Source organism: Chrysemys picta, chromosome 1, assembly GCF_011386835.1.
Source record: "Chrysemys picta bellii isolate R12L10 chromosome 1, ASM1138683v2, whole genome shotgun sequence".
Classification (NCBI taxonomy): domain Eukaryota; kingdom Metazoa; phylum Chordata; order Testudines; family Emydidae; genus Chrysemys; species Chrysemys picta.
In genome coordinates this window covers 15000004-15023664 of record NC_088791.1, presented here as the reverse complement: position 1 = coordinate 15023664, position 23661 = coordinate 15000004, and the positions used below count along the sequence as shown (strand labels likewise).

Sequence of the window (23661 nt, the reverse complement as noted above, 5' to 3'; positions counted from 1 at the left end):
TTTTTGTCCTATGGATGCACAGGTGTTAACGGGCCACTCTACCTTGAGTGGTCCCTTATAATAGGTACTAACTAATAATGCTAAACAATCTGTTTCACTTTGCAGTTTGCCACAAAGCCAGGAGTACCTTTTCCTGGCCTGAAGAAGAGCTCTGTGTGGCTTGAAAGCCTGTCTCTCCCCTTAATAGAAGTTGGTCCAATAAAAGCTATTACCTCACCCACCTTGTCTTCCCATGTTCTACAGTAATATATTGACGTGTGTGTGTGTGTGTGTGTGTGTGTGTGTGTGTGTGTGTGTGTGTGTGCGCGTGTGTGTACACACCTCCACATATTTGAAGGTAATACCCATGTGAGACATTAAAACCTCAGAATTCCACATGCACCTGGGACATATTCTGCCATTCTAAACACCAGAGAAGTATCAACCTGCCACCACACTATTACAAAAATTAAAACCAGCCTTCTCACCCAAAATGTTCTCCCCTCCTCCCCATTTCCAAATTATGAGCCCAAGGCCTAGAATAGGTATGGTGTTGGGGGTTTAAACATAAAAATGTAAAGTTTTTCCAATGATGTAATGGCAAGATTGTGAGTTAAATGAGATAGTCCCAGCCCAGAAGGACTGGAGATAAAATTTTTAGGTAACTTAGGTTTTATGGCTCCCACTGATCCCAGTATAGTGCTACTGATGGTAAATAAGGTAAACAGCTTTATAGCAAGATGCATATGAACAGTAGTCCCAATACACATTTTTAAAACTGTAAAATATTTTTGGCAACCTATGTGATGAATATTTGATGGTCTAGTATAGTGTAAAGGATTTGAATTAATGGAGATATCCTATCTCCTAGAACTGGAAGGGACCTTGAAAGGTTATCGAGTCCAGCCCCCTGCCTTCACTAGCAGGACCAAGTACTGATATTTGTCCCAGATCCCTAAGTGGCCCCTTCAAGCATTGAACTCACAACCCTGGGTTTAGTAGACCAATGCTCAAACCACTGAGCTATCCCTCCCCAAGAAGGCCAGGAATACCCCTTTCCTGGTCTTCTGTTAGTGGCAGCCTTTATGAGATCCACATAACTCACTCATAGTTTCTCTCTCATCCCTAACTCACACTGAGAAGAAGGAAACTTTTCTCTGGCAGGTGGATTTAAAAACTAAATGCCAGCTGTTTGGTTGAAGCTAATCATGGGGGTGTTAGGGTAAATCTTTCAAATAGATATATTTACATACTGTGACAGACCCAGACCAGAGGGGTACAGGAGTCTGGTAGAGGGCAAATATACTGGTCACTGGATGAGTAATTTTCTGTTCCCTGAGTGACCAGAGCAGGGGCTGCACTAGAGTAATCAGGAACCTGCTAGAACCAGTTCAGGCAGGCAGGCTAATTAGAACACCTGGAGCCAATTAAGAAGAAGCTTCTAGAATTAATTAAGGCAGACTAATCAGGGCACCTGGGTTTTAAAAAGGAGCTCACTTCAGTTTGTGGTGTGAGTGTGAGGAGCTGGGAGCAAGAGGTGCAAGGAGCTGAGAGTGAGAGGGTATACTGCTGGAGGACTGAGGAGCACAAGTGTTATCAGACACCAGGAGGAAGGTCCTGTGGTGAGAAAAAGGAAGGTGTTGCAGGAGGCCATGGGGAAGTAGCCCAGGGAATTGTAGCTGTCATGCAGCTATTACAGGAGGCACTATAGACAGCTGCAGTCCACAGGGCCCTGGGCTGGAACCCGGAGTAGAGGGCGGGCCCAGGTTCCCCCAAAACCTCCCAATTCACCTGAACTGTGGGTTCTTCCAGAGGGGAAGGTCTCTGGGCTGTTCCCCAACCCACATGGTGAATCTCTGAGGCAAGAAAATCCGCCAATAAGCGCAGGACCCACCAAGATAGAGGAGGAACTTTGTCACAATACACACACACACGGCTTGGATTTTTTAAGACAACCCAAATCAAAAAGTATCAATGAATATCCGAAGAAAGAGGGCACCCAAATCCATGGGCCCATTTGAAAATTCCAGTCCTGGTGTACAAAAGTATTTTGAGTAGTAGGCAGTGGTGTGGTATAGCATTTTGTAGTACAGCATACAACACATTTTTAGTGAACAAATTTTGCACTAAACTTTCCGTACTCACAAAGAATTTGTCTCGCTAGCTGTGTTCTATCATGTACAATTCAATTCTGCATTTGCGTGCCCTAGGTGGTCCAACATTTTTTAATTACATTCCACACAATGGCGTCCTCCACCTGGTGTGACCTTGCATGTATGGTTCATGAAAGATCACACGGTGGATGCCATTTTGTTCTATAATCTGTGTATGGGGGTAGATGGAATCATCCCCTGGGCCAGATCCGATGCACAGGCCACCAGTTGGACCACGTTTTTTGAATTCTGGGGCACGCAATGGATGCATTCTATACACAGACAAAAGAGGGTCCTGTGGCACCTTTGAGACTAACAGAAGTGCCACAGGACCCTCTGTTGCTTTTTACAGATTCAGACTAACACGGCTACCCCTCTGATACTATATACAGACAGCACACCACTGATAATGGGAATATTGAAGGCAATCTGCAAGCTGTAAACTTCTGAGATGTTATCAGCTGTAACAAACAAAACTAGAAAATTGATTTTTTTAAAAATTCTAAAGAAGAGTTTAGTTTTTTGGAGGAAAGTTCAGATGTGGAACTCTAATCAGTAGCAATCTTTCTGGTCCTCTTTCTAACAACAGAAGTGACCATGACCTTGAATCTAGTGGCACAAACATGACAGTGTAAAAGTAATACAATTCACCCTCATTACAATATGATCTTTGAAAGGCCAGCGTTTAAAATGGAAAGGGTTCTAACATCAGTGAATTGCGCTGGTTTCATGTAAAAAGCAACAGGGTCCCGTGGCACCTTTAAGGCTAACAGATGTATTGGAGCATAAGCTTTTGTGGGTGAATGCCCACTTCATCGGATGCATGCAATGGAAATTTCCAGGGGCAGATATAAATATGCTGGCAAGAATCAGTCTGGATTCAGTTGGCTACAGAAGCAGTTTCTCCTCCCTTGGTGTTCACACTTCAGCTGCTAGCAGACGACCTCACCCTCCCTGATTGAACTAACCTTGTTATCTCCAGACTGATTCTTGCCTGCATATTTATACCTGCCCCTGGAAATTTCCATTACATACATCCGATGAAGTGGGCATTCACCCATGAAAGCTTATGCTCCAATACATCTGTCAGTCTTAAAGGTGCCACAGGACCCTCTGTTGCTTTTTACAGATCCAGACTAACACGGCTACCCCTCTGATACTTGGTTTCATGTAGTTGAGAGCCATAGTATTGGGCCTTGTATTTTGATTTTTGAAAACCTTATAAATGATGGCAGAGAGGATATACATTCCATTCTTCATGGTGCATTTTTGTTCAGCAAAGACTGCAATTTTCAGTCTCTTGAAATCGTAATTATAGATAATGTTTGCATCAGTAGCAAGAACACAATGAACACATGGGGCATGAAAACTCCACTCAAATCATATCCTCTTAAGTTTTGTAACCTATCTCCTGCCAAGCGCAGAGGTATTTTGACAAGCTAATATTCAGTCTGAAATGGCTTGTGCGTTATACTAACCCATGCACAAATTCTACTTTGACTTTTTTTCCATAATTCTACTCTATGCATCAGGAAGCTGCACATAAATCAGAACAAAAGATGAACTCAAGATTCTTTGAAAACCTGATGCCTATAAAATTTTACAAGAAGGGAGGTCAGTTTACTCAGAGATGGAGTAACCAGGCGCTGCTTAACAGTGAGAGGAAAGTTGATGTCAGAGCTAATGGGGCCAGTTGTTTGCGTGACTATGAGAAGCAGAAATCAAAGCTTCAATTTGTCCTGTAGCGCCAAGCTCAGAATGAATAAGATTTTAAGGGAAAAAATGAAACTATCTCAAAAAAGAAATCCATATCGGAGGAGTTCAGCATCGTATAAATTAACTGTATCTTAAATAAAAATGTCTGGTATTTGTACATTCAAAGTAACAGCTCTACCGCCTCAATAGTAAACCAGAATCAGCCTGAGGCATAAGTGATCTTGATGCTGCTTTGGTGCCCCTTTCAAAAGATTGATCCCTCGGAGCACTTTGAGCTCCTCAGAAATTAACCGGATCACATAAAGCGTACAATATGCACACAGGTTTACAGCCAAGCAAAGGGAGAAGGTGGACATTTTCACTTCAGAGCAAACAGGCATATGAGTCCTCAGTCTCAAAGGCAATTCAGGTGGTAAATCTTTCTTCAGACTAGAGCAGGGGTCGGCAACCTTTCAGAAGTGATGTGCCGAGTCTTCATTTATTCACTCTAATTGAAGGTTTCGCTTGCCAGTAATACATTTTAATGTTTTTGGAAGGTCTCTTGCTACAAGTCTATATTATATAACTAAACTATTGTTGTATGTAAAGTAAATACTTTTTTTAAAATGTTTAAGAGGCTTCATTTAAAATTAAATTAAAATGCAGAGCCCCCCGGACCAGTGTCCAGGACCCAGGCAGTGTGAGTGCCACTGAAAATCAGCTCGCGTGCCACCTTTGGCATATGTGCCATAGGTTGCCTACCCCTGGACTAGAGATTGAATAGACCTACACATACATGTAGAGTAGTGATCCCCACACTTTTTACCTCATGCCCGCTCTTATCCATAATGGACACCCCCCTTTTTGGGAGCCTTGGTTGGGAGCCAGGGCCAGGAGCAGGGCCATGGTCAGGGCCGGAAACGAAGCTGCGGGTGGAGGCTGGTCTGTGACCAGGAGCAAAGCCGCAGCTGGGACGCAATTGGGGGCTAAGGCTGGGGCCAAAGCTGAAGCCAAAGCTGGGAGTGGAGTTGCGGCTGGGCTACGATTGGGGGCTGAGGGCGGGGGAGAGGCTGAGGCCGCGGCTGGGAGCCAAGGCCACAGCCAGGTGCAGAGCCGTGGCCGGGCTGGGAGCTAGGGGCCAAGGCCGGAGCCGCAGCTGTGGATGGGGACAGGGGCGGAGCCAGGAGTGGAGCTGCAGCCAGCGGTGGGGCTGGAGCAGAGCCAGGGGCAGAGTGGGGCTAGCTGGCACTCCCACCCTGCCCCCCCGTGGGGGCTGGCCCAGCTCTGCCACGCCCCCCCCCCGAACATTCCTCCATGCCCCTCTAGGGGGTACTCTCCACAGTTTGGAGACCATTGATGTAGAGCTTGAACCTGTACAACACATGTAAGGAATACTGCATGGATAAACACGGTGAGAAAAATACTGAGGATGATCAGTAAACCCAGAAGAATCCAGCATTACCAAGTCCCGCTGTATCTGATGTTTCACTTAAAAGCCCTAGCTCCTGGAGTCATGTGCTTACGGGAGCATCTCAGCTTTCATTTTATTTTAAAAAGTACGTTCCTTCCCATTGTGGTTGCAGATACACGATAAAAAATGGTGCTGCCCCAAAAAGGTCCTATGGATGTTCCTGGTGCATCTTAATTATAGGACCACATATTTTAATTGTATTGGTGAAAACAAGTATCGTACATGACAAAGGACTAACACAAACACCTTAATGTTTAAGCAATTGCTAATACAGAAAGCTTAATCAAGTATGTTAAAGTTTTGGAAATTCCATTATTAGTTGGAGCTGTAACGCATTTTACGAGATCTTGATATGGCCCTCTACACACCCAGCTGATCCTCCAGTTTAGCAGTTGGGGCCTGGGTGAAGGGATGTGTTACACAAATAAACAATGGCTCACACTCAGATACAGGTGGTAGCAGGACAATTTCTGATTGCAGAGAAAATTAGCAGATTAGCAGCACTTTACAATGAAAATCTTCACAACAGGGGCAGTCATTTTCTCTTACTTTTCAAACTACTGCTCTGATGGAGCTGGGACAAATATCTTACTAGATTATGGCAAAAAACAACCTAACCATTTTAATTAAGATGCATTATATTTTGGCCAACAGGATTTCTATTACAACAATAAATTATTATTATTTCTATTAGTGCAGAAGAGCCCCAGTCATGCATCAGGATCCCATTGTGCTAGGCACTGTACAAACACAGAACAAAAAGAGGATTCCTGTCCCAAAGAGCTTACCAACTAAGGGCTGGTCAACACTGAAAAGTTATATTGGCACAGTTATGTTATTCAAGGATGTGAAAAATCCACACCCCTGAGTGCTGTAGTTAAGCCTGTCTAACCCCCAGTGCAGACAGGGCTAGCTCAACTGAAGAATTCTTCCACTGACATAGCTACTGCCTCTCGAGGAGGTGGATTACCTCTAGCGATGGGAGGGGTTTTCCCGTCACTGTAGTGTCTACACTGAAGTGCTAGAGTGGCGCAGCTGCAGTGCTGCAGCATTTTAAATGTAGACCTAAGCTCAGCACACAACAAGAGAAAACAGACAGATACAGTTAGGGGACCACAAGGAAACAATGAGACAATATTGCTCAGTATCATAGGCAGTGGTCTTAGCACACCAGAGGCTAACTCTTGCCAAGTTTTTTGTAGGCTTCATAGCAAAGGAGAGTGCTAAGATGGGATTTGAAGGAGAACAACGAGGTAGCTTTGCAGATGTTTCCGGGGAGCTCCTCCCAAGCCAGAGGAGCAGCATGGGAGAAAGTACAAAGGTGCTTGTTTGACAATTTAAGAAGTGGATGATGATGACTAATGTCACTGGCCAATCAGAGGCAAGTGTCAACATCTTAATAGTGAATGAGAGACAATAGGGTAGATATAAGTGATAAAGGGCCTTGAAAGTCAAGATAAGTAGCTTATGTTTGATGTGATAGAGAAGGGTGACCCCCTATCCCCCAGTGAAGGATGAAAAGAGAGATCGAAGGTAGGAAAATGAACTTTGTGGTAGCATTCAGAATGGATGAGTGGTGCAAGATTATCTCTCTCAAAGCCGGAGAAAAGGATGTTACAGAAATCACGACACAAGACCATGTGAGTCTAGATGACAGTTTTAGCTGTATGGATGGCATATTGAAGTAGAATCATAGAATATCAGGGTTGGAAGGGACCTCAGGAGGTCATCTAGTCCAACCCCCTGCTCAAAGCAGGACCCATCCCCAGACAGATTTTTACCCCTGTTCCCTAAATGGCCCCCTCAAAGATTGAACTCACAACCCTGGCTTTAGCAGGCCAATGCTCAAACCACTGAGCTATCCCTCCCCCATACTATATTCTAAATTTACTTTTTTTCCATTGGCTCTCTGAGAGTTTCTCATTATTTACAGTATGTTTTCAGATGGAAAGGGAATGTTGTTTGCTGGCTCTTGGATATTTTATTTTTTATCTTTAGTTATTTACAGATATATTTCTTTTTCAAATGCATTTTTGGTTTTGGTTATTTCCTACTAAGTTTTCACAAAGGACTTCAGGAGTCACACTGTAAATGCATCATCAGCATCATCATGACAGTTTTGCATATTCAGGGTTTGGGGATTTTTACTGTTTAAAAGAAAAAATTTCTTGCTTTTTACTGCAAATCACAACATTTAAAATTAGTATATATTGGAGCTCAAAATATTTTCTCTGCGATGTCTGCATCATTTCTAATGTTTATACTTTGAACACCCATATAAAGCACCTAGCACTCTTCCCTACTCACAGGGCAGCTCTCCCAACACAAATATGTACCTTACACATAAACCCATGTCTGGCACAATACACACACCCCCTTTTCCCATTCCCACATGCCAAGAACATCTGTCTATCCCACATACACTTGTCCTCTACCTGCACCCATCCCCATCCTGACCTCTTCATATCCAAGAGAGCAAACTAAGAGAAGAATTGATTGACTTGTGTCACCTACAGAGCTCTTCACTCCCTTTCTCGGAGAAATAAGGGATCTTTTTAAGGAGCTTCTGGCATCTGTTCGCAAAGGGGGTTGAGGACCAAGGAAACCCGAAGATAGACAGGTGGCCAATGTGCTACAAGGGAAAAGGTCTGGCCCCCAGAGAACATCTCTCTCCATGTGGCAGCCTCTGGTGCTCATTTGGGCCAAACTGAACTGCATCTTGCTAGATCCCCTGTACCTCTACAGCAATAAGTAGCTTCCTGTTCTCTCCCCAGATGCACATACCTGATGGTGGTACCCTGGGACCCCTGCCTGAGCTTAGGCTCAAGGCAAGTATCCTGCCCTCACAAGGGGTGCATGATCAGTCCCAAAGTACACAGATGTGCCCACTCTGCTTGCTCAAAGGAAAAAGCAAGGAAGAAGCAGTACCTAAGGATTCTGGAGTAACACATTATCCTGCAAACATAGACAGCAGTCAGTGTGCTAAATGACTTCACAGGCCCAATGAAGCCTCCTTTGCAATATGTATTGCCACATGTGTTCTAAAAGGATGGGTTTGCATGACCTGCTGAGGAGTTTTATTATGAATTATTGTATTACCTTAGTCAAGGACCAGGGCCCTACTGTGCTGTACAAAGACAGAACAGAAAGACAGTCCCTGTCCCAAGAGCTTTGTGCTTTGCAACGTAAGAAGAGTTTAAGCAGATTCAAGTGAGACCCTAAATACTGAAGTACTGAACAGCATAATAGACTCTGTGGCAAGAGCAGGCTTTTAAGCTGCTAGGGGTAGTCCCATTCCAGTCACTCTTTACATATACAGATATCCTTTGCTCAGACCTCTAGCGGGTCAGAAGTTACTACATGACAGAGAGAACAGAGGGTAGAGGCCCTCCGTGTACAGTAACAACATCTGAGGCAGTGTTGCAAAGTTGCCACCCCAACACATTCCCTCCTGGCTGGATGTGGCATTGCTACACTGTCACTTCACTTTCCTCCAGTGACAGTGTCCATAGGACATCTCTGGCTGTAAGAGTGACCTGGTTCTCCAACCAGACCACTTGGCAAGTCCCGCCACTTCCAGGGCCATAGAGTCCTTTACCCAAAGTCCAACAAAAAATGTATCCAAAACCAAACAAAGGGGAATAGAGTGCTCCCATAAAAGCAACCACAGTTGTATTTCCTTCACACTAAAATAAGTCAATATACTGGGATAGGCCACATTACACTGCCCATAATGTATCTGGGTTCAGGTCAATTCATTCCTTTTCAACAAGGGCAGCCACACGTGGAAGACTTATCTATAGTAAGGTAAAAGTTGAGTTAATGGCTCAAAGGGAAACTATAGCAAAAATATGCGTAATGTGTCAATGCATGGATCTGTACTTGGTACCAAGGCACAGGGAGCACAGGGCCAAATTCTGCATTCCTAACTCAAGAACTCCAAGAAAGTTCACCAGGAGTTTTGCCTGAAGACCAAAAAGATATGGCCCATAGTAAAACAGAGACAACACTGCTGCAGAAGTCCAGTCAAATCTCCCTATTAACTCTTCTTTTAACTCATTTCCTTCTTCCCATATTCTTTGTCTTCTGCAAATTAAACCTTAAAACTAATCACACTACTTGTTTTCTCTTCCTTCCTTGCCCCCCATTTAATTCCACAGGAAAGCTGGTAACTCAGATCCTGCTGGGAGTAAAACAACCAAAGCTAAGCTTCGGCTCACTTGGCATGTTTAGCACTGACCTACTTCAGTGCTCAAAGGAAAAAGATGAATCACACATCTCTGGTTTAGACTATGAGAATTGTGTTCGCTTCTTTCCATGCTGAGAGCATCTACCTGTGCCCATTCTATAATTAGGCATTCTGGTTTTGAGCTTAAGCTGAAAAAGGTCTATAAAACAGCCCCAACAGGAAGTTTTCAAGGATCAGCTGCAAAAAGTAACCCAGAAAATGGCCAGATTCCCTTCATGCTCTGTTCATCTTAGCTGACATAAATGACAGTCCATATCACTTCCTGTTCATGGACTCTACAGTTCATGCTTTGAACAGCAGTGTGATAAAGTGACGTGTGTGTGCCTGGTTACATAAAGAGCGAATACACAGCACACAAACAATAAATAAAAACTGTTTTAAAAAGTAAAACATATGCGTTTTTAAAAACATGTCTATATTTTTTGGCTAATGAAATGACCAAGTTGTGGTCACACTTATGTAAGTCTAATGCAAATGAACCTATAAAAAAAGTTTTCATAGAAGTGGCAAGGCAATCGAGCAGCTTAAATAAATGTTGAAATGGAGGAAAAATGGAAACCAAAAACTAGAATCTTCATCTGTAATGATGTGAAGTAAGAGCAGAGCCCAATGTAGCAGTAGGATAGAATATAAGTCATGGTTGCCATGCTCCAAAAAGCATATTTGATTAACTCCAAAATGTACTTGTGGTAAATTTGCAAGGAGGTTCTGTCAATAATCTGGTCACATTTCATTGTTGTTAACGATGGTCTGAAGGAGACCTGACAGACCTAAACAACTGAACGAGCCAGGAAAAGCATTAGAGAATCCCTTGATTTTGCAGATTTTCAAAGACCACTGTCCTCAGCCACAAGTTAAAAGCTTTCAATTGCCTGAGACTATTTCAGGCAGAGGAAGCACACTTATCTGACACCAGGCTGTGCATTTTCCGTGTCTTTCAACCAAGTGCCATGGAAGTCTGCAGTTGATCAGGCAACGAGTGGTGGGCTAAGCAAGTCACTCATTAGTTTTGTGTCTGCAAATCAGAGTTAGCAGGAAAATAGCGTAAAAAATTACCAGGGAAGAGCCAGGATTTAGCAGACAAGAAGAAACCATTATGACCTTGGACGGGGACGCTGTTAGGATCTTCATTACTTATTAGAGTTGGGAGAGAAAGGATACCTCTATTCAGTCAGGGTTCCCATTCAGTCTGGAGTTTCTCAAAGGACACACAGTGCCCACACAAAACAGTACAGTTCCTGATAGAGGAACTGTCTCCCTCCCTCCCCCCCAACCTCTCTGGAAGCAATGAGCTAACACAGGCCTGCTAAAGATAGGCAGCGACCATTAACAGAGTTGAGATGTTCATTCCTCATGCATCACTTACAATATTGTCTAAAAGTTACTTGTCACAGTATTTTAATGTCAATGCCTTGGAAAGCTGCAGCCTTAGTGCTGGGATGGTGAGTCTGTGAGAGTGAGAAGATTTGAGACCTTTTTGTCAAGGTTAAACTTTATTTATGGTAACATGGTGAACTAGAATCAGGTTTCCTAATCTACAGGAAGAAATCCATAGCACCAGAGTCCACCAGTAGCTGATTTTTGTGAATGAGACCACAGTCTTATCTGGAAGACCAAACTGATCAACCTCTAGCTCTCTATGCCGTATGTAGTGATGAGACTTCAATAAAACAATTATAATTTTGTTTTATAGTGACCAGTGTTAGGCATCCTTAGTATATGGGTTACTCCTACAATAGCAAACATCATAAGACTCTGCACCTCTCTAGCACCTAATATCTCCAAGTACTACACAAATATCAACAAGGGCCAAACTGTGCCTCTATTTCTGCAGTGGAGCAAGGAAGGGGTTGTGAGTGCCGCCTTCGTCCCCAGTTACATCTGCATGGTGGCTAGCAGTGCAGGAAGGGAACCAGGCTCGGCATAGTTGGGCAAGGCAGGAAAGGGAAGGTTCCATTCCCCCTTTCAGTATTCCAGGCAACGTAGTGGTGCTGATGTACTTCTATATAGACCCAGTATAGCTTACTCCCGCTCGTGAGCTGCAGGGAAAATGAGTTACAATCTCCTTCTCAAGCTGCAACAACGTGCTGTCCCTTACACCAGGCAGTGGCTCATTATGTCACGTTGACTTGGCTCTCAATTAGGGGCCTGATGCAAAGGATTTGGAAGTTGATGGAAACATTTCCATCGACTTTCATGGAATTTTTAATCAGGCCCCAAGTCTCTCAACACTAGTATGAGATAAGTATTATTATCCCCATTTTACAAATGAGGACACTAGGGCAAAGATAAGTTAATTAAGCCTCTGGCACAGAAGGGAAGAGAACCAAGATATTTTGCCTTTCAGTCTTGTGGTTTGAAGGCAAGAGACCATCCTTGCTCCCTGTTAAATGTAAGCAATTGTTTGAATCCAAAGGAAAAATAAGCCAACAAGCACTGTTGGTACAGTATGTAACTCCTTTGTGAATTGGCTCATCTAGGCATTCATTTAAATACAGTAATTAAGATTTAACACAAAACAGAAGCTGCTTTCAGATGTCATTTTTGAAGGCCAGATATCTCTTCTTTATTAATGTTATAATTTTGACTATTGTCAGCTGATTTTCAAGAATCAAGCTGTGAGCAAGGAGAATACATCACTAAAGTGTCATATTTATGTAATATAGACTCACAGATAAGGAGAAATTGATTACAAATCTGTAACTCACTGGATGGATAAAACTGCATGAGTAAATCTCAGGAAGATTTATCTGGACCATAAGAATGAATTTATAGCTTCAGAATAATTCAGCATCTGCCATTCTCCTTTTACATTTACCACCACACGGAAAAAAAACACAACACAACATAACACAGCTTAAAGCTTTCCAAAAACATTTCTGAAAACCTTTACAAAGAAAGCCAGCAGCTTACTGAAAATGAAAAATGAAATCCTGGAGGGAAACAAGTGGTTCCATCACTTCACATCTGAATACAGAAGCACAGGAATGTGGGGTGAAGCAATTATACAATGATGATTCTAAAGGGGAATAATTATTTCACAATTACCTGAGAGCATCACATTTATTGCTCTAATTAGTTTTTATTTTCTAAATAGGCTTTCTAGTTCCTGCATTTTTCTTATATCTATCAAGGGATTTTTTTCCAGTTTACCTTCTCCTCCTCTTCCCCCCCCCCCCCCCCGCAAGAAATAGCTTTGCCAGAAGTAGCACTGAAGCTTTCTATATTCTGTGACCTTCGCTTGTTACCTAACCCCCACCATCAAAAAAAATCCTGCCAGAAGATAACACACACTTTCTGATTATACAAACAGAAAAATAATGCTGCACTATAGGAAATGTGGGATTGCTGAAACAAAAAGACTTGTCCCTCCACACTGGACATAAAGAGTTTAGATGATATGCATGCACTGTACCACATCAGTGACTTCTCTCATTCTCCAGAGGGTCATTTCTTGTTGAAATGCATTCCTTGCATTCCATGAATTTTTTAAAAGCTGAGATATTTTTGCATAATTTTCTCCTCTATCATTCCCATGCAATATTTTTAAACAACATTTGGGATTAATTATGAAACTTGATCTCCTTAGCCAAGAGGACTATAAAATATCAAACAATTAACCGAAATATTTAGAATTATGAAACTTTTTTTAAACAATCAATAATTGGTGTTTAATTTGGATAACAAGAAGTAGAAACAAAAAACCTGTGTGACTTTTAATATGATGTGAGGGATCTTACTGGAAAAATATATTTTAATAAGACTTATCAGATACTGAACATTGTTAGTACAGGAAGGCTGCTAGAAAAATTGTAGGAGAAAAAATGTTAAGTGACCAAATAAAATCTTAATTATTGGGTTTTTATCTGAAGATCCTTTGTCCTTTCTGAAGCTTTTTATCTGCTCTTTCAAGGATATTTTTTCCTTTTCTTTGCTTTCCATCAATGGACACCAAAGTAATCTCAACTGAGCAAACTACAATTAAGAAGCAAGCCATAACAATTAAAATAATACCACTAACCAGATCAAAGGGGGAAATGTTCTCCAAGATAACAACACAGGGTAAGGTTACGGTCTGAGAGAATAGCTGATACCAACATACACGTTTCCAGTTGGCAATTCATGTTTTGATGTCTTACCATGAAATGAGCTAGCAAACAGATTACTTTTGGCTATAAGTGTCATTTCCAAATGGGGTATCATTTTTATTAAATTCACTTTAATATGGCATGCTACAGAATGGAGTTATCACTGAAGGTTATTTGTAATGTGTTTTGTGTATGTGCACGCGCATGCACATGCAAATATTCCACGTGAATAATGAAATCTCTTATGAAATTCTGTCTAGCTAATGCCTTGTAAGGCAAAAATATAGTCTATGGAAAATATATCCTCACTGGTTGGTTAATTAGTGTATTGTATGTATATATGAATTTGACTCATCCGGTCTATGGAAAAATGTATCCTCACTGGTTGCTTAATTAGTGTATTGTACGTATATATGAATTTGACACATCCTTGAGATGAGAGAGACACAAATTCAAAGACTGTTTTTTAATGGATAATTTATGGCAGTTTGCTACAGAACCCAATCAGTTGCATGTGGCCCTATTCTAGACCCCTCTGACGACATCAGTATCATGTACTTTAATGACTTTATTCACAGCCATCGAAAGGGAAAGTTAACCCAAGTTTGTCCCTCTAGTCAGTAATAATAAATAATACTAATGTTAAGCTATCTCATGTAATTCAAATTTCACTACAGAAGTAAAAATCTTTGGTGGTGGTGTAGTAGCCAATGGAGCCTGATCTCTCTAAGAAATTCTCAGTAATCTCATCTTCACAGCAAGTCACTTTAGAATCCCAAATTGAATACGGAGGTATCTCACTAAGCAAGTTCAGTTAATGAACTATAATCTAGTAAATAAGTTAACAAATTTATTTTTCAAAATATTCATGTATATTTAGGCCTTCTCTTTGAAGAATAAACGTTGCTCATTACATATAAATAAGCAATGCATGTGGACCATGAATAGGTTGTCATACAAGAGATCAGAAGTTGTTTGGCTATTGTGAGGTAGATCAATAACTAGTTAAAGTTCTTTCTTCAATCTGTTCATGATAGAAGTAATGTCCAACTTCCCATACACTGCCCAAAACCAAGATATTTTTGAATCTGAAATATCATTAATGATGTCTTTAAAACCCCTTTCTCCCCCCCCCCCCATGAGTGAATTTTTCAAATTCCTTAACAAAATTGATTCAGATTTAACTTATTTTGCAGGTTGTTTTGATTCTCTTAGTTAATTATTTAAAATACATCAAAGCAAGTAGGACCTTTTAGTTTACAGGTAAGCTCAGATACCAAATGTCATATTTTCCTTAAACCTCCCAAGTCAGGGAAAAAAATATTAAGTACTAAGAAAAAAGGCAGTATTTAAAAGTGGTAAGTTTTCTTACCTTGTTGGTTATTAAATACAGTAAATAACCCATAATTATCAAGTAGGTCAGCTAACTTTCAAATAAGCTACTAAAAATGCATTGACAACTATTAAAATAATGTGGTTCTCTCTGTTACTTGTTGAACTGAAGGATGAGATTGAGCGGTAGAAGGAAGAAATAAATTCTTTTATAGATACCTGTTAAGTACATAGATGTTCTGGGAGTGTAGTTGGTACTGTACTGTGCTGGTTTACTTTACAAAATCAAACACTAAAAGTTATGAATTTTTCAACTTTTTAAAAGGGATCAAGTGAATAAAACTGCCAATTTTTATCTGCTCGTTGGTAGCTATTATTCTTTAAAATAGGAAATTCCTTCTTGCTAAGACCAAATTAAGATATGTTCTATAGGAAGGTCATCTGGCAAGGTTAAAAGTTTTGTTTAAAATGATAACTTTGTGTATGCTCTCCAATACATTGTGCTAAAAGTTGAAACTGTTTTATACTCTGATGGTGTCACTCTGGATGTCTGGAACAGGCCATTTTAAGGGTAATATGCTTACATGACAAATGGCCCATCGTGTGCAATCAATCTCTAAAACTATGTGAAGCAAAGCCTCCATATTTCATTTATTTTAAAATTCTTTTAGGAATTTTTCTCCCTTAGCAGATACCAACTTAGTCTGAATATTTATGTATATGCGTGGCAAATGATCCCTTGAAATCATAAAACTTCACAGTTATTAGATCAGCAGCAAAGCAAAGGTTTCTTATTATGATGGAGCAACAGTTCGAGAATTTGTCATAATTTGGTCAATAAAATCTAGTAAATAAGTAAATTCTCCTCCCACAGGCAATACACAACAATACTTGCAACTTAGAGGACTAAAGTTTCCAAATAAAAGAACAGCATAAATCGCATAAAAAAAAATCCAAAAATTCTCCATCATTTAGACATGAGTTTTTGGAGATATGCTTAGAAAAGGGTGAAGTATGTCTAAAATAAGTTGTATTGTTCTGGACACGCAATAGGACCTGCATCTGCCGAATGATTATTCTGTTCAAGATGTTCTAGAATACAGGATAGGAGTTTCCTAGAGAAATGTACAAAGTCAGCTGCAGAAGGAACAGTTTGATATGGTACTCACCCTGCAAGGGGCAAGTAGAAGATAGATTTACATAAGCCTAAGTGACAACTGGGGCATCATCAAATTCAGTTAACAGACCCAGGGAGTTCAAATATGTTTATTAGCAATATCATTTCTGACTGACTGGAAGGAGAGCAGGTAGAAATATAATCAAGCTGAGATGATGAAAACAAGGTAATTCTTGGCTTTGACAGGTCTTCTCAAAAGACTGTTAGAGAAGCTATCTGAATGTTTAGGCTGCAACTTTGCACATTAACGTATGCTTACAAGGTAATTTATGTAAAAGGAGAGAAATATAGATCCTTTCAAATTAAACAGCAAGGGATTAGTGTTAACAAAGACAAGTTCTTAAAGAAAAATTTCAAAGAAGAAATTCATTATTTCAATTTAAGATTATCTGAATTGAGACACTGGACTTGGTCATTTATGCAAACACTTAGCCATTCTTCACAGTGAATGAAATTACTGGAATGGTATCGGTCATCCACAAGAAATAGGTTTCCTCCCTCCCCCTTTTATTAAATCTCAGAGGCTTGAACAATTGGCTACTATTGAATACTTCTACTCAAAAAGCTTCTTACACTAGGGAAAGAACATAACACCTTACAAGAAAGTTTGTTGCCAGCAAAGTAAGTAATAAAACTCAGAATGGTCTTACAACAGGGTGCAATATACAAGATGATTTGGGAAAAGCAAGTTGTAGATGGCAGTCATTACTTCACATACATAGCTTTATTTACACTTTAAACTTAAGCACTGCTTCCATCGGAACAGATATGGTATATAGCCAACGGCAAAGCCTCTTACTTGATTCTAAAAGAACTCAACACGTTTAGCATTCTGACTACAAGAAAAAACATCAAAATAAAAGGCATTTTAGGAATGTTTAATACAATAACATGGTATTCCATTTTCATACATTTCATCAATTGGTTACGTCTTTCTTTCTCTTTTTATTTTACATGCCCGGAGTACATGAAAATACTCACCACTTGACAATCCCTAACCGGATGATAATAGAAACTTTTAGATCAAGATTAATAGGACAGATATAAATTAGAGGAATACTTTTCTCTCTGAAATTCCAGCACTTCACATATTCCAATAAATCTTATCAGTGGTTCCACTACATATGAAACAACCATCCTCACATTAATTAACACTATATTTACCATAAAACCATTGGGACTAAGACAAAACTGCCTCTAATTTCTGCCCTATGCTACACCTAGCTATTTTTACACTTGATCATTAGTATTTCATTTGAATCGGAAAGGGAATTGCCGTTGCAAATCTGAAGCTGGATTAGTGGTTAATTTTTATAAGTGAATCTTTATTTATACTACTGAAGGGAATAAGTAACATGGCATACCAACACCAAATGTAAATGATACATGCAGAAGACAAAAATCCTGTATCGGAATTCCCACTGGGCATAAGAGTGCATTTATTTATGCGAGGTTTGGGTGCATTTTTCCATATTGCATCAGCAGAATATAAAAATCATACTTATCTTTCTCTTCCTCCTCCCTGAGCCATCGTTATCAGTCTGTCTCCTCAGAATACTAAATATCAAACATGCATCTGCTGCCTTTCTGGGGGGCCAGCAAACTACAAATCACAAAGCAATTTTAAGTGACCGGGGGAAAAAATCCTTACTCTCCCTTAAACACTCCTCACAGAGACTTCCAGCAGCAAGTCAGAGGCAAACCCAGTGCTTTGTTTATATGCCCAACCCTCTAAGAAATATGAATGTCAAAAAGCTCCGTTACTAGAGGCAGAGGAGCTCAATTTTATATCTGTACGCTGTCAGGCAACTGAATCTCTACTTACATTCTGTCAGAAACTAGCAAACGGCTATCAACCATCATCTCGGGAAGAAAATCCAGCTTGAATGAAGAAGTCATGTTCTTTCTGTGCACACCGTTCTGGTCTGGCAAATAAGAATGTTTCTATGCTTGTCTGATTCAACAACTGTGCTGGCCAAGAGACAGGCAGGGACAGGTGCGAGAGGCCTCCCCAAGGCAGCAGCCAGAGTCAGCAGTTGTCACATTCTCTCCCCCTCTTGTTTTCCTCCAATCCCCTCTGAAATCTACTGCTGAGGCAACTGTCTATAGAACACCAGGTGCTGAAATGGGAGGCGGAGCTTCTTTTCCACTGCAGCTAGAGTTTAACCCATGCACCTCTGTAGGTGTTCACAATGGGTTGGAAAATGCATGTTAAGAATGTAGGCGAGATAAAACCTTATAAAACGACTGGAAACTGAGAAAATCTGTATGTAGATTAATTGCACTCACTTCCTTTAATCTTTTACATTTTCAAACAGTAAGAGCAATTATGACATAAAATGTAGTTCAGGAACTTGACTTCTTGTTGTTAAAATCTTAGGTCCACTTCCATTTAACACAGCATGTAGTTTCATCTAACTAAACTTTAAAAAGTAAAATGCATTAACTCTGTAAAAGCCATTAAAATATTCAAACCAATATTCATTACATTGCTAATAGTTAATTTATTTGCCAATCGTATACAATTTAATGTTTTGGACATATATATACACACACACACACACACACACACACACACACACACATAATTATATTACATCAGGATAATGCATGGTTCCATGTAAATACAAATCTCGATATTGTTATTGAGCCTCTTGTTAAAAATAATTCCACTTCTGAAATTTATAAAACATGCTAGTTAAAACACAAACAGCTCTCACAGTAAGAACATTAAATTGCCATTTACTGGTGGAAAGACAATTACTATATGAACCTGAAACCATCAGGAGCATTGAAACAATAGAAAGACAATTAGTTCCTCAGTAATGGCTTTATATATTCAAAATTCCCACAGCCAAGTCTTGGCTTCCATTAAGCTTAAACAGCCATTTCAGGTTTATGGTAGCAGCCCATAGAAATATGAAGGGTGAAAATATCTTCTCTGCTAACCATGATAAAAAGTAGTCAGTCTAAATAACAATGGCAATCATTTGATATATAAATCTGCCAAAATCCTTGCCCCCCACTGATATACTTGGGAGTTCAGCACAGCTGATATAGAAAACAAATAATCAAGACACGCACAGAAATTTATACACACTCACCCAATTACTAAAACCAAACAAAGTGAAAAGCTGTCTACATTTTCCTTTATGTCCTTATACTTGTTTGCTCCAATGCAATGCAGCTCTTGGCAAAATAATTGATGTTTACAAAGATTACTGGGTGATCTGAGGACTCCAGCTAGACAATTTTGTTATTTCTACTGTATTTTCTTCTCTTTCCGAGTCTCTTTTTTACATTTTGTAATTTTGGATATAACTGAGGGGAAAAAAAAATCAAACAAAATGAAGTAACAAAAGAGGACTACATGGGGAACATTTAATCTTTAGCATTTCAAATTTTACACTGAAATGTACTCCCGCTGATCAATACTAAACATGCTATAACTCGGGCCAACTGTCATTTACTGTTAATATCTGACAACAGGGGCTAATTTTAAAAAGTTTATTTCACTGCTTAAGACGTTTTATCATTCCAAATAGAAGAAAGAAAGAAAAACCCTCAGGCTGCTAGAATTTTTGCCTATTTTACAGCTCCAAAGAAAAAGGGCTCCCCTAAGCTGTTGCTCTGATCTGCCTAGGAGAGCCATAAACCTGAAGAAATAACTTCACAGTATTATTAAGCAGTTCTATATAGGTCCTTACACCACCTTCATCAGCATCCTGGGAGCAAACCCATAGAGTGGCAGAAGAATCAGTGTGAAACAGAAATGAAGGAAAGTCAGTACCACTTTCTCCGGCTGGCTGCAGCCACCTGTCTTTTGATCTGAGGCCTTCCTGGTGGTTAATCCAGCCTAGAGTAGAGCTGGATTAACTTTCAATTTCAAAATCTTGCAACTGGAGAAGAGACAGATTTTAGCCCTGATGAAGCAGGCAGAGAGCTCAATGAGGATGAAGATATTCTTTAAAATAAGAAGTCTCCATCACTATTTGACCTTTTGGAGCCTCACCCACGCGCTTCCTGTCACACAAAGTTTTATGGTACCTTCTAATTTCAGAGAAATACAGAGATTCCTGGCCCTCAAACTTTACATGGGTCATTTAGGAAGAAGACAGTCTTAATGAATAAAGAATTTCACCTTAAGTAAATCAGTTCTTTGCATCAAAGGGGGGAAAAAATCACAAATCATTTTGTTCAAAATCTGCATATGAAATAAGGAGATCTGTATACATTTGTCCCTTTCTTAAGGTATGAATGCTTAAAAATGCTTCATTAAAACATATGTTCTTTTGAAATATTTATTTTCCTTTTAATTACATTTGAATTAGCTGGAAGAAGCTGTAGGGAAGCCCTCTTACTGACTTAAGCCTTCTCAGCAGTTTGTTAAATTCTAGCCTCAAATCCCTTGAGGGAATAGTGGATTCAAAGCAGCTTTTAATCATACTATAAGGAGGGTGAAGTAGTATGTAAGTAGGTCATAGCAAAAGCATTACAAGTGCATAGGTTATTGCTTTATTTAACAACTACAGTGTAACACACTTTTCAAAGCACATTTGCTTTTGCTATTTAAAAGTTAGAGGCAGGACCAGGGTCAAATACAAAAGGAAACCCACTCTGTAAAGGATACGGAGATTTTAATCAAGAAAAGCTTATTGGGGGAGGGAGAGAGAGAGAGAGAGAGAGAGAGAGAGAGCTGTATTTGAGGAATTTAATTTCCAAATATAAATAATGTAGAGGCTGCATATGCACTTAATGTAGTACCCAGAGGGTAAGTGAAAAAAAAATCCTAGTGTTTCACACAGCAATATTACAACCACGGTTCTCTGTTACTTTTAATACTGACTCCATTTCTGTGATCAAAGCACATGCTCACGCAATACTTACTTTAAAAAAATATTAAGAAATACTGTTGAGTTAGAGAAAGAATGCTTTGGCAGAACTTATCGCTATCAAATACTGAAAAATATTGAAAAAAATGGAATGGTCCCTTTAATTTTCACAGCAATAGAAACAATAGATATAAATCAAACAATAGATATAACATGGTCTTTTGGAGCATCAGTTATTGGCTGATTTAGTCTCTGTTGTGTTCAATTGGTATAGTTTATGTTAGTCTAGAGGAAGGCACCCAGGATTGGGAGTCAGAAACTCTTGGGTTCTAATCTCATCTATGCCACTGTGGTAGGCCCCCATCCAATGCCCACTGACTTCAGAGGAACAGGATCCGGCCCTGGCTGCTTTAGTAAAATCATTTAATCTTTCTGCCTCTGTTCCTCCATCTGTAAAATGGGGAGGATAATACTAATTTACCCCACAATGTTGTGGATTAGTCACTGTTTGTACAGTTCTTTGAACTATGTACTATGTCCATGGAAAGTATTCTAGAGCAGCTCGGCCATGTAAAAATCTGTCTTTATAGGAAAGACCCACACAAGAGAGCAAATTGGAAGAAAGGGGATTGCTAAGCATTGCATCACTTTCAAGGGTATGAGCTCATTCTGACATCATTGCCTTTGATTCTAATTCAGTCTGTGAGAAATCAAGCAGAGCCCCCTTGTAGCCCTTCAGTCAAGACTGGCATAGTGCTCATGCTTCGCCACCCCTCTTCCCCCCCGCCCCCAACTGAATTGTCATTCTTTTAGTCAACTTCCCATCCATTTTTGAACACAGGAAATGCTACTATTGGAAGCACTTCAAGGGAAAGTTTCTGAATGACTTCATTACATAATGAGCCCACAAGGCAGTGTAGAGAATTCAAATATACTACTTTATTCCCCTCTAGGCCAGCGAGCACTGCTCTAGCTTCAGCTGATCTTGGGCATCAGAGCAAACTTCTAACAGAAATCTAATCTCCCTAACAGTAGTGTAAATCTGGAGCAAACCCCCTTGACTTTAGTGGAGTGATTCCAGATTTACACCCATGTACGTGAGATAAGAATCTGCCCAAGCAGCTCTATACTATGCACGTAAAATGCTCACTATCTTTCACAAAGAAACACCCGTGCCACACAGACCACAGGCTAGAAAGTAGTAGTGTACATAGTAGCAGGTAATTAATTCTTTCGTTTCATGGTTCCCAGTGAGTAAGGGCTTAATTTTGTAGCAGATCTCTGGAGGGGCAGGAAGGGAGGGAAACAAGCATTAAGATAAGTAATCTTTTTCTTTCTGTAAAATTAGTATAACTTCTACTCTATTCTCCCTAAATGTTACTGAGAATCAACAAAACTATTATAAATGCAGCTTGACAAATGCTGCACATTTATTTCTCTGTGTGGCATAATCAAAGGGTCTATAAACCGTTACTCCTCAGAGTAATTCATTAATTTTCAGCTGATTCCTGAAGAGATTCAGGACTACTTTTGGGAGTGAGGTTGTATAACAACATCAGGCCCTAAACTTCATGTATGGGTTTTTTCTATGCCTCCACGGCTTGCTCTTCATTTTAAACCAGCATCAAAACACGTTTACCGCGTCACATTCTTAAATTAAAATTGTCTAAAATTATTCTTGTTTTGTTTTTTAAAAAGTGCTTAGAGACTATTTGATCTTAAAAAAAAAATAAAATCAATTTTTGGTTGGTCTAGTCAATGCAATTTAAATACCAATAAACATTAGGTACTTGAGAGATTTTGTCTGATTCTATGGTCTGTTCCCCCGTAATTAGTTATTCGCTGAAATGAATGTCATTTAAAATTAGTACAGTACCTTGAATTAAGCATTTCTAGAGCCTTCGCTTGAAAAACAATGATATTATGTAAACTTGGTTGCTATAGTAAAACTTCCCACTCACTCTTGTTTTCCTGTTTTATACTGATGCAAAGGTGATTTCATCAGACTGTGGGTATAAGGCCTTTGTTCCATTTGTAGAGTAATAACTTTATCTTTTCTAAAGCAATTAGGCAAGATTTTATGACAAAAGGCAAACATTAACATCCCATTTTGCATTTTAAGGAGGTTTTTTAAAAGGTCTTTGGCTCTAAAATGGTTCCTACTCAGGCTTATGTTCTGCAAATATTGTCAACAGTCATCTGTACAAAGTACGGTCCCAATCCTGCAAACGTTTACGACTGAATGTAGCGCTTAGTACCACAACTACAGTAGTTCCAGTGGCTTCTTTGGGACCATGCCATGTAGGATTGGGCTCTAAAATCCCTTTGCTAATTTATAGTGCTAGGAAAAAGCATTACTGCTGAAGTGTAGGTGCTACTTGTGTGTACTGCTGCATACCTCCTTACGTACACACGTGTGTGTGTGTGTGTGTGTGTGTGTGTGTGTGTGTGTGTGTGTGTGTGTGTGTGTGTGTGTGTGTGTGTGTGTGAGAGAGAGAGAGAGAGAGAATTTTTAAGACCTTGTTCTCTTTCACCCCCAGTCCTCCCATAACCCAGTTATTCATCAAGTCCTTTTATAACTGGCATATTCCCCACAGCACAAGTAGCACTGAATGATCCTAGCAACAGAGTGAATGGAACAGCCGTTGCTTATCCGGGAGAGAAATCTAGGATTCTGCTTGCACT

The 23661-nt window shown here is 39.9% G+C and overlaps 1 protein-coding gene across 49 annotated transcripts in view; it reads right to left on the bottom strand.

Annotated features, from left to right (window-relative positions):
- Positions 1-23661, bottom strand: part of CELF2 (CUGBP Elav-like family member 2) — a 777520-nt gene that overhangs the window by 269457 nt on the left and 484402 nt on the right. For 5 of the 49 annotated variants that reach the window (XM_065549987.1, XM_065551494.1, XM_065550323.1 and 2 more), the window contains exon 1: positions 17970-18223. The exons of 40 other annotated variants lie outside the window; for them this stretch is intronic. In XM_065549987.1, the coding sequence (XP_065406059.1) occupies positions 17970-18043 (74 nt within the window). In that variant the 5' untranslated portion in view covers positions 18044-18223. Of the gene's footprint in view, positions 1-17969; positions 18250-23661 lie in introns of those variants that run through there. 4 more of the 49 variants (XM_065550125.1, XM_065550414.1, XM_065549847.1 and 1 more) reach the window with 3 other exon arrangements.